We start from the raw sequence: 12,130 nt of genomic DNA, 5'->3' as shown, positions 1-12,130 counted from the left end.
CTTTTTTGTGCATTTCACACTAAATCCTGCATTCATTCGTCACTCCTCTGTTGGCATTAAAGAGTTTCCAATTCACGTTGGAGCGATTCAACGTGAATTGGTGGGTTGTTTTCGTAGCGGAACGAATATTCTGGCAATTGATGAGCACGGAAGGTTTAAACTGCGTACCAGTTAAGCTGTAGGTGAAACAGCACACTATTATTGACCCCGGAGGGGAAACAACAGATATAATATGATTATTTCGAGCTAATACGAAGGTAAATGCCCAGTGTAAATCTATAAAATGTGGTTTTATACGAAGAGACGAGCTTTAATGAAGTTACGATAGTTGCTTGTTGGCGATGCCTCATTTGCGAAACGACTTCCCCGAGTGGATTTTAGTGTGTTGTATTTATTTTACGGCCATTATTATTTTATTATATTTCACAAATCTTTAACATTATACACAATTTTTAATTAAAAAAGCGTAATTTGTTACAGCTTGTTTTACTTGAACCGTGATCCGCGCTTTTCTGTGTTTCTGCTCCTGTTTCCGTAGATGCTCTCTGCTGTATTAAGAACCACCTTTGCAACCCAGAGGGTAACAAACAAATTCTTATGACCCAACACTGAAGCTAATTTGCTCTTCTGTCAATACATAATATTTTTTTTAATTAAATCAGTTTTTAATGTTAATCATATACATTTTTTTAGGTTTTGCAATGGGCACATCCTCCTCAGAGATGCTGGACATCAGCTCTGACGGGAGCTTTTGGTGGATCTGCCTCCTGCTGCTCCTCAAAGAGGAACTCTGGACAAGTAAAACCTCCTTGTCTCAGTGGACTCTTCCAGAGGACACAAACTCGTAATGCTTTGTTTGTGGTGAGGAATCAGTGTTTCAGCTCTTCTGCAGTCAGGCTGAAGAAGCGAGCACCACCTGAACCTGTTTCCAGAGAGCTAGACCTGGTGCGCTATGACATGAAGCACTTGTGGGAAGGACCCAAACCTGCACTCCTCCTGGGGTTTGCTGGGCTGATACCTTTCGTTTCCCCAACTCTGCTCATGGCTGTAACTGAGTCCTACTACCCACAGCTGGCTTATGCCCAGCTAGCCTATGCTGCCTCCATCATTTCCTTCCTGGGTGGAGCTCGGTGGGGATTTGCACTTCCTGAGAGCAGCCCAGCCAAACCTGACTGGATGAACTTGGCCAACAGTGTAGTTCCCTCCCTCTTAGCCTGGATAACCATGCTGATGTGCGACAACATTGTTCCTGCAGCCACCATGGTCATCATGGGACTTGGAATCACACTGCATTACGATCTGTCTCTGCTGCCAACTTACCCCAGCTGGTTTAAGGCCCTGCGCACCGTCCTGACCTTTGTGGCATTCTTTTCTCTGCTTGGTACTCTCATAATTAATGGTGTATATCCAGAGAAAAACCTTTTCTGATTTGGACTAGAGAGTCCTGTAAGTTGCTCCACATTTTGAGAAATCCAGTCTGAAGGGTTTTAGGATCTTGTCTTACTTGGATGATTTAAGGAGTTGTGTGTGTTTTATGTAAACATGCCCCAAACTTACTTTTTCAGATACAAAAACAAAATAATTACATGTGTACCCATTGTAAGGAATAATCAGCTACAAATACGTTTTTTGTTGTTGTTGTTTTTTTGCTTTGAGCTGCAAATAAAGTGTTTCTTCTTATTTAGTCTAAATGTTTTCTACGTTGAGTTAAGTCAGTGTAGAAAATAACGTGTGCATCAATATTTAAACTTATATTTACAATAAGCAGGGCCTTTCTTATGGGTTTCATAAGTACTGCAATTGGGAATTATCAAAGTTAAGGATTTTCTTATCTATTACAGAAAACTGGATTTAATACTGGAGCCAACAGTCTGCTGTTTGTTAGTGAAGGTCCTTACAGCTGATAGAATCTAGCAACAACCAAGAGAAAACCAGTAAAACATACTGAACTTTTAACAACTTTAATAAACCCCAAAAAACCATCATGCACCTAAAAACTGCAGTTGTGTATCATATTAAACAAGTAGCTGTTTGCTCAAACAGCTATTTTAATCTTTGCTCAAGAAATGAGCTGATCAGACAGCTGAAGTCAGACTTAATCAGAGGAAAAGTTTATACAATAATATATAACATCCAAACTGGATGCCAAGCTAATAAACAATAAACTGACATTACAGGAAGATCAATGATCAATAAAATCTGGTCTCGGGCCACTTAACATATACAGTAAATAGCAAAGATGTTCAAATAAGAAAAATGCACTCACATATTGTTTTGTTTGTAATTAAATGGTTTATTAATATAAACACCAGCATCCATGAACCAAATTTTGGAAAGCAAGGCAAGAGAAAAGGGGGGGAAACAGATCCACAGATATCTGAGAAAAACACATAAGGCACATTTCTTATTTACCAGATGTGCAATAACATCCAACATAAAGAAACACTAGTGTAAGATTTGTATTTCTGTAAGAATATAACTGCTTCAGTATTGCACTTAATTTTTCCTCAAATTTCTGAGTGATACCACTTTATTCGTAGGTGACATCTTATGTAATATTTAGGGTGCTCGTTTCAAGTTGTGGAACGTTGCAACTTTTTACATTTTTGGTTCAGTTAGCTTTAAAAACAACAGCAGGTGATGGCTTTAACTTTCTATCAAGATACAATAAGGTGCTTTATGTGAAATATAACAACCTCGTGACACTTCTGTTACATAAGAATTTGATATAAAAATACAATTTCCATGCAAACCAAAAATTACCCTCTCTATGGGATTTAAAGCCTTTTCACCACAGATGTGTCAGTGCATTTAAAGCTGTGGGTCTTTTGTAAACAACCTGCATTTAAACCATGCATTTGGAACCCCCATGTTCCAAATGGTTTTACCAAGTGCTGCTGTCACTTTAGAACTACTGCAGTGGCTCCATCTGCATCCATTTAAGTTCAGACTTTGCTGATCTCTGGGTAAACAATTTTTAAAAGGTAGATGAAAGAAGGAAGAGTGTTTGAATTAAAAAAAAAAAAAGAAACTAGTAGAGATGGATGGCTCTGGTGTCTACTTCTGGATACCCAAGGTGGACCTTGAGTACTCGTACACCACGTAGCTGATGCTGACAGCTGGTATGACCTTCATGAAATTGGGCAGGATGCCACGGTAAAGTCCAAAGAAGCCTTCTTTCTGCAGGATCTTCTTTACCATGCGACCCATCGGCAACTGCTCCGAGCCCTCGACAGAAGCTAAGACGAGACAAATCATGTTGCATGATGAAAAGAAAACAGCTCTAAATATATAACTAACATGTTTGTCCTTGTTTAGACTCAGACATATATGAGCCCATACTAAAAACTAAGTTTAACATTTCTGAGGGTTTTCTGGCTCAAAAAAATCCAAATAAAAGCTCATATAATTTGGTGAGCTGATTGTGTTTTTTCTAACTGAATATCTGCGTATTTATGTAAAACAGCAAAAGTTGTGTTTATAATTCACATATTTCCTGTTTCCTTTTTGTTACTGTATCACAAAACCACGAGACCTGAAGCTGAATGCTGATATTTGACGATTAATTCATTCTTTAATGAAGATATTAGCTTCCATTTACCTTGTGCCTGCATTCGGGTCCGGATCAGTGCCAGCGGGTAGCTTGCCAGCTGGCCACAGGTGCTGGAGATGGTACCACAGCCCAGCAGCACCAGGACACCTGGGTTTGCTGTATCTTTGGCGTATTTGGACAACCAGAGGTTCTTTAAACTCTGATTTTTAAAAAAATATATTTTGCACAAAGAGCATTAGAATAGCAACATCATATTTGACCAAATAAATCTGGAACCATTTAAATTTATCCATCACCATGTACCTCGTACACTGCCAGATCTATCCCAGCGTAGGGGATAATGCCCAGAATATTGGGAATGTAGCCTTTATAAAATGCCTTTACGCCCTCCCGCTTAAGGATTTTCTTGGCACAGTCAAACATTCCTGAGTACTGTCCAGTTTTCCTCAACGTCAGACGGGTTTTCATCACCTAAAGAGACAAAACATGATAAATAAGACAAAGCAGTGCTTCTTAACAAACGCTCTGTTACAGCCAAAAAGTTCCAAGTGTAAAATAGGATGTCTGGTTCAGCTGTCTCAGGTTTTTAGAGATGACTTGATCAAATTGGTTTCATCCAACGCTGACCTGCAGCCTCCACTCAGGCTGTTTGCAGCTCAATGTGAAGCAAATGAGGAGGAGCACCTCTCAGATGGAAACATGTGGAATGTTAGTTCGGGATGATTTGTTGCCTCAAGTGGCATTTAGTTGTCTTGAAGAATTAAGTAAATGAAGCAAACCCATCCTTCATCTCTCCACATGTGCAAAGCTACATCTCTGCTCACCTCCATGGGGTAGATGGCGGTTTGCGCTGTGGCTCCAGCCAAGGATCCTGCCATGAACCTCTCGTGGATCTTGATTTTCCCTGGTTCACTGGACAGCAGCTTCTTATACTGATGAGACAAAATCAGAAGGTTTAACACAAAACAAGACAGCAGCGTAATTTGAACACTGAACATGAGCTGTATGCTAAAAATCCATCCAAAGGGTGTAAAATATTCACCTGTTCATAAGCCATGAATTTAATAGCCGTCTCAGGAGCAATCTTCAGGACATTAATACCATTTCCTCTCCACAACGATGACGGCCCTCCTTCCTTTAACATTTGCTTAAAACCGCCCACCAGGCTGATTTTGTTGCTCTTAGAAGAATGAACCTAAAAATAAAGACATTTGTACTGTTTAGTCACAACTTTTCCATGAGAATACATTTTAGACAGCAGGTCAAATACAGTTAATTTCATTTCAAAAACTAGAAACTCAAAAGTTGCACAGCGTAAAAGAGAACAGGTACAAACAAACAATGAGCAAACCTGGACTCCTTTAAATGTTATTACAAACAATTTATGGGGAAAAGCATAACTGGAGCAAAAAAGACACCTAAAAATAAAACTAAAGATAAAAGTTAAAATGTATCTTGCCCCACCTGCATGAAGACCTTCATCCTGTCCAGGGGGGCGGTTCCTGTGCGGGACACAGCACCCGCCATGGCCCCCGCTGTCAGCTGCTTCCACCACACACCAGTCGTCTTCTCCTCCTCTGTGAACTCATCTGGGATGGTGAGGCTGTCACCAATGTCCAGAACCTAGAAACCAAACATTCAGTCAGTCGTTTTTAAATTCTGCTTTGTTCTGTTCAAGGTTAGGAGGGCTGGATGTCAAAAAGATTCATGAAACATTCGGTAATTACTTAGATACTAAATATAAAAATAGTTACAGTAAAGAATAGTTATAGTTGTATAGTTTCAGCTAAATTAAAAACCTTTATAACTTCCAAGCCGTTAAATGCCAAACTAACAGCAAAACATGAGGTGTTTGTTCTGTTAGAGCTGCAAAACTATTAACTCGTATTTGAGGCTCTTCCCCTCATCTTTGCTACCATTCAAATGTGATTTTAAACCAATAGTTTTGTTTTTTTTCCTCAGGAAAGTTTCACCTTGAACCTAATTCCTAGCAGGGCAGAACCCATCTCCTCATCCAAAGCCTTGCATAACTCCAGGTCCACGATGTTGCATCCGTTACATCACCGAACGCTGCTGATGATCTGGATCACAATTACAAACTGAGAATTTCTTCAACTTTAAAAACTCTGAAGAGTCCAAAGAGCAAGTAGACAAATCAGCTTGTGAAATATTTCTGTTTATTTGAATCAATGTTTTATTTTATGCTGACTGAAAAGCATTAAATGTTGTGCTGAATAACTTCAGTCTTCACAGAAAAAGGACAACATTAACGGTTCTGTTTGATGTTTGTCTGATATATTTTGTTTGTGCTTTTAATGGGAAAATTCTAAATGTAAAAAAACTACACTCCCAAATCAAAACTAAATGAACATAAATTAAAAATAAATTAAAATAATCTAAGCCTAAACTTTTCAAAACTCTAACATTTGCTTATTTAAAAACAATCTTTCTCTATATATTGTTTTTTAACTCCAAAAAACATATTGCCTGCTTTAGAAAAACTAACAGTTAGAATTTACCCTAACCCTAAATTTACTCTCTCTAAGGCTCCCATTAGAATAAACAGAACGATGCCAACACTGTACCCAAGTTATCTCAACACATTCTGTCCACCGGTTCTGATCCAAGAACCTACCATATCCACCTCCACCTCATAGAGCCCCCCATCGTCTTCCAGTTCAAGGAAAAACCAGTTTGCATGTTGATGCTGCTGAGGCTGCAGCAGAGCCATGGCCGTCCAAAGCCTCTAATTAAGCTGCAGAACAATCCCGGCGTGATCTCCTTCCTGAACTGACAAGGTTCTGTCACACGCTTCTAACAAAGAGTCAGAACAAACAGATGCCCTGCAGAGACGAACGCTGTATCCAGATCGGCCAGCCACCTGCAGCTCGAACCCTGGAGATGGTGGAAAGTTCTGCCTGCCATAGATGTCACCAACAACTGTTTCAGTCTCACCTATTCCTCATCTCAGCTCCCTGCCTTTTGCACTGAACTTGCTTCCCTTTAACTCATCCCTCCCAAATCCCAGTGACGAGCTAATCCTCACAGAGATCAGCCTGAAATTAGCTCGTCTCTGCCGAGTTTAGAAACCACACGGTAATTTATCCACTGAGGCTGAGCCAGGGAACAGAGTTAGCAAACGTCAGAGATTAGCCATTGATAGCACAATTCCAGTTACTTTAAAAGCAGCTGAAATGTGTCATAGGTAATTATAATATTTATGAGTAAATGTCGAAAATTTGACAGACAGTATTTTACTTGGTTGTTGGAAAAAACTAATCACATGTTGTTTTGTTTTTTATGTCACTTAAATATTTACAGACAAGTTAAATAATGTATTAAAAAATAAACTTTTCAGTCTCCTCCTTTATCTCGTCTTTCCGCATTTCTATCAGGATATGAATGAATATAAACTTGTTGACACAGAGGAGCTGATTTTATGACAAAAGTCTCTCAAATCCTACATCAGTCATTTATACTTTCACTTAGTTATACAGCAAATAAGGAACTTTTTCACCTCCAAATCGTTTCCACTTTTATTAAAATATTGTTTAAAATTGTTGATTTATAGTTCTGTAAAAGGAGGATTCTCAACCAATCTCATTTTTTAATCTGGGCTTTAATTATTGCTGTAAATGCATGCTGTATGTAGAATTTGTATAACTGCTAAAAGAAAGATTACCTGATTAATGACATATACGAGTAGATGACTTTGGAGTAATAATCTCAGTTTTCTTCCAGCAAACACAGACTACATTACAGACAGAACATTTAATAAGACATGCCCTGTCCTTCCTTACCGAGGAGTGTTTCCAGTAGCGAATAATCTCCTGCAGGCTGGTGGCCGGGTTAAACAGGAAGTGATCCCTCCACTCATTCCAGTCCACAGTCATGGTGCCGTTCACATCAATGCTACAGAAAGACACATTTAAAGTTCAAATCTGAACATTTAATGAAGATCCAAGAAAGCTGGAGAACTTTGGCTTGAAGTAAGTTATAATTATCATTAAATTCTGCTAAAGTATGCAAGTCTTAAATATGTCTTGGCCATTTCTGCTTCTTTTTTGGTTCTATTTTTTATTGTTTTTAAATGAAGAAGAAAAGAAGAAGGATTAAAACTTTACATGATTATTATTATTATTATCCTCCAGCAGTCAAACCAACAAGCATGATTTTGTGAAATCAAAGGACGTAATTCTGCTGAGAAATAGATAAATCTATGATATTCTTCTGACATTTAACTCTCTTAAACAAAAGACTTGACACGAAAGCGCAAACAAACATAAAAATATGTGTTGTACCTCCAACGAATTTCTTATTAAATTTCTTATTTCATAAAATAGGATTGAATTGAGGAAAAAAAACTCTGGGATTAAACGCAAAAATGCAGATTAAATGCAGACGTTTTAACTCTGATCAGTTTCTGGAACCACTAAGACAACCTTAAAGTTTCAATTTCAAAAACAAAAGAGGTTCAACAAGCTTCAACAACCACAAATATCTAACTGTTAAATAAACTGAGAGAATTTAATTCAGTGCCCAAACATGAATCTGAAGCAAAACTGAACTTTTTCTAAATATTGTTCAGTTTCTAGACCTAAAAAAGTGGGGTTGAAACAAACTGTAGTTGAAACATGCAAACACAAATTAGGACAGATAAAAAAAACTAGAATTATACAAACATGATTTCCATAATACTAATAAAAATCTACTGTTGTATTTGTCCTTCCTTCCTGTGTCAGTTCAGCTGATCAGTCTTTGTGCGGTTTTCTGACACAAGCCTGTTTGTCTGACTCAGAGCCGTGCACATCCGGCTTTACGGCTTTTTCTCTCTGAATCTCTAACGTTGCACTGTGCATGTGCAGCTTCATGCTTTGCTTGTGTAAATACAGGCCAGACAGTGGAGCTCCCTGCAGAAAGCTGCAGAACAAACCAGCCAAATTTAAACTGCATCAACAAATAAACCTCTTAAAAGTGAGATCTGACTGTGTTTCTGTTCAGACACTTAATAATAAACAAAAACCAACCAATTACTGATAAACCAGCTTCTACAACCAGTTTCAACATATGGTGCTGTACTAAACAAGGTATTTAAGTCAGTGTAGTTTGATTTAAAAACGCAGAAAATGTGTTTTGCATGTAATAAGCAAAAAGCAGAAGAATTTCTGTTTTTTTATAATCATTCTGCAAAACCTACAGTCAGTCACAATTAAAGCACTTTATAACATCATTTAATATAACTTTACATCCTTTATAACAAGTACTCCTCATTCCACACAATATAAGGCTGCTTCACAGTAACATGCACATTATTATTATTATTATTATTATTATTATTATTATATGAGTGAAATACTGTTTTGTTTCAATTTACTGTTAGCATGACTGAAAGGGTTAATTAAGTACTTAAATGACACCCAGCAGCACTCGATTTCAGTTATAGTTTGTTTGTTTTTTGTCTTAAAACAAATCTTAAAATAAAATGTCTTAAAATAATCGGTACTAGAATGAGACGTATTTGATTTCGAATTATTACAATTTCAAGAGAAAACTTTTATACTTGTCTGTTTGGTTAAAAACTAAACAATCATATTTACTTTTTTAAAAGAGTCAGTCATGTGTGTCACCAGTTCTTTATCATGTGACACCCCCTCCCCCCCTCCTCCTCCCAGTTATCAGTCCCCCACACGGGTCTCCACCTTCAACTTCGACCGCTTTCCTTAAAGTTTCAGTTTGAATTCATGACGCACTTTGTTTGTTCCTTAAATAAAGTGTTTGCAGCAGAGCTACTTGACCAGCGGACACAGATCTTTGAGCTGAAATACCTTTGAAGAATTTTATTTGCGTCCTCCCTGCTGATGTCCAGACCCAGATCAGCGAATGACTGCTTTATCTCCATGTAGTCTATACAGCCTGGTCAAATAAAAACAAACTGGAGCTGAAGCAGAACACTAACAACACAGAACGTTACATTCTCAGCTTTTAACTTCTTAAATTTGATGACAGTTCATGATGTTAATCGGTACCATCCTTGTTTTTGTCCAAGCTCTTGAAGGTTAGAAGTAGCTTCTTCTCGTGGTCCCTCAGATACTTGGAGAACTCGTTGAAGTTGAGCCCATCGTCTTTGTTCTGGTCTCCAGAGGAGATGATTTTCTGAGGAAAAACACAAAATGTTAAGTGTCAGTCTCCTTGAAGTTGCTGTCTGCCTGTGTTTGCAGCTGGCTGTCTGACCATCTGAAGAGCTGAAGGGAGAGGTCGAGGTGACTCCACCATCTCTTCTTCAAGCAGCAGCTGCTTCGCTCTGCCACTTGGGGGCAGAATAACACGAAGATTTGCATCTGAACTCAGTCCCTGCACTCCTGAGTTTGGCCTCATTATCATTTCAGTACAGATTTCACATTTATTCCTTTAATTTTAAACGCTATGTTTCATTTTATTTTAACACTGTCAGCATTTTATAGTTTTCAAGTTTAACAGAAGTGCACATTATCCTAATGTCATTTATGATCTTCCTCTTCAAAGAAAAACAGAGTGCAAGATTTAAATAAATCAATAGATAGTATTAATGCCTTAATAGATTAATTATGAAGCAGCCAGTGTGCAGATTTATTGCAGCTTATCGTAGGCCTCTCCTTACATTTTCTCCTGAAAGGAGTGCCACATTATCTGATCAGTAAAGGTGGAATATTCCTCTTAGAGCCTCAGCCCACAAGAAGAGTTCACAACATGAACTTTGAAGAGAGTTTTTGTCATCATCATCATATCATAAATGCATGCTTAGTGGGATTTTTTAAAGGACTAAGGAAACAAAAGGAAAGGATATGAAACAAAGATGAAGGTACGATGTGACTTGTCAGGGTTTCTACAGAAAAAGGCTTATTGTAAAGCTTGTCCCATTTTTTTCTTTTTGTTTATTTTGCAGTTGTCTTTGTATAAAGTGTGTCTTTAAACATGCTGGCTGTAACTTAAAACAGAAACACTGCAAAACAAAAGCCTGTGACATATTCTGATCAGACATGTAGGAGCAGTTTAACAAAGCCTGCCTTGCTCCAGGGCATCTCTGCAGAGTCGTTAAAGCTTTCAGAGCAGCTTCAAAAGGAAAGCAGAGGAGAAACATGCTACTGGTTCCAGTTTAAAGACTGAGGAAACTTACAAACAAGTCTTTAGAGCAGAGAAAAAGCTTAAATCTGCTGTCACAACCTGCTGAAGGCAAAGTGTGACATGACTGGAGCATCAGTAACAAAATACCTCTGATTGTTCAGGTAACATTTCTGAAAAGGCTATAAGTTTCATATGAACACAGATTTAGTTCAGAACTGTTGAGCAAAATCACATTTAAAGTTCTCTGCTTTTCACTCCTGCAGATGTTCTGCTGAATAAAGGGATGTGCAGTGTGTAGATTCAGCTTCATAAGATTTGTATTTGGAGTAAATGGACTTCCTCTGAGACTTTTATATTAAATGCATTTCATGTTGAGGAAAATGCTGCACTTGAACATGTTTGTTAAGATTTTCTCCACATCCAAACTAGTTTTTTTTCACAAAGGTGACTTATTTTTTTTTTATTATTTTGTTTCCTTCTCTACCTGAGCTGCCCCCTTCCCGGTTTGGATGCCCATAGCAGCCAGGCCTGCCCTCAGCTCGGAAACATCCACCTTCCCATCCTTGTTGGTGTCCAGCTTGGCGAACAGCTCCTCGTACGTCTTCGTCGCATCTCCTGCGCACCGACAGTCCGTGAAAAGCAGCTTCCTCACGACTGGATACATTGTTTGAAACAGGAAATAAAACCCGAAGAGGCCTGCAGAGCTCCTCACACACTAATGGAAGAATCAGCTACACTGCTCGGGAAACGAATCGACTTCTGAGGCTGGCACTTCTGGTTTGAAGCAGCGGGCTGGTTGCGAAAAGATTTCCGGGATGCAGTTTGGAGACGAAGTCGCAGAAAATCCTCATGAATAAAACAGTAAACGAAGAAATTCCAGCAAAAAAGTTACAGAAAACTGCGCTCGGATGAGGTAGGCTGGCAGAAGGGTGGAGACATCAGCTCAGTTTGCCTGGGAAGACCTCCTTCTTTTACTGCACACACACACACACACACACACCACGGACACACCTATCTGTGAAGCAACAAACACTGCTTTTACTGCAGTTTTTAAGGCTCTTATTCCTTCACGTTTTACAGCTGGGCTTATATCATCTTTTGATCTCCTTTTTTTTCGTTTTAGATTTATCCATTAATTCTAAACTTTATGGGTCCCTTTTGATTTAACTTCCCCCAAACGACCGCACATACGTGTACACATTGTCATATGTGTAATATAACCCTGCCCTATAGTGGGCTCTGTGGTTCAAAGTCAGTGTGACTAATCTTTTTTAGATCTGTGAGTTATAACCAAGGAATGCGACAAATGTCCCCACAACCACCCCCTGCAAAATGTATCCCCGGAAATGCAGTGGATGAAAAATGTCACTTTTATGTTTGGTCTTACAGATACACTTAAAAACAAATTCATGAGCATAATATTTTAATCACCCTTAAAGTCAAACACTTTTTTGTTTTTGTTTGTTAATTTATTTA

General features: G+C 38.4%; 2 protein-coding genes across 2 annotated transcripts; one reads left to right on the top strand and one right to left on the bottom strand.

Moving 5' to 3' along the window:
* Window positions 1–127: 127 nt before the first annotated feature.
* On the top strand, window positions 128–1,684 carry LOC108238398 (transmembrane protein 69-like). Its single transcript, XM_017420423.3, has 3 exons — window positions 128–257; window positions 539–580; window positions 694–1,684. Exons 2-3 carry the CDS (start codon window positions 539–541, stop codon window positions 1,426–1,428), a joined length of 777 nt encoding a protein of 258 aa, XP_017275912.1. The 5' UTR covers window positions 128–257; the 3' UTR covers window positions 1,429–1,684.
* Window positions 1,685–2,269: 585 nt separating this feature from the next.
* slc25a24 (solute carrier family 25 member 24) lies at window positions 2,270–11,608 on the bottom strand. Its single transcript, XM_017420367.3, has 10 exons — window positions 11,139–11,608; window positions 9,580–9,706; window positions 9,379–9,466; window positions 7,354–7,465; window positions 5,018–5,176; window positions 4,596–4,748; window positions 4,378–4,485; window positions 3,857–4,024; window positions 3,602–3,752; window positions 2,270–3,239 (listed from the first exon to the last, which is right to left on the bottom strand). Exons 1-10 carry the CDS (start codon window positions 11,316–11,318, stop codon window positions 3,058–3,060), a joined length of 1,428 nt encoding a protein of 475 aa, XP_017275856.1. The 5' UTR covers window positions 11,319–11,608; the 3' UTR covers window positions 2,270–3,057.
* Between the last annotated feature and the right edge of the window lie 522 nt (window positions 11,609–12,130).

Source organism: Kryptolebias marmoratus, linkage group LG24 (genome assembly GCF_001649575.2).
Source record: "Kryptolebias marmoratus isolate JLee-2015 linkage group LG24, ASM164957v2, whole genome shotgun sequence".
Classification (NCBI taxonomy): Eukaryota; Metazoa; Chordata; class Actinopteri; order Cyprinodontiformes; family Rivulidae; genus Kryptolebias; species Kryptolebias marmoratus.
Note: the sequence above shows the minus strand (reverse complement) of the source record. Positions and strands in the feature narration are given on the sequence as shown.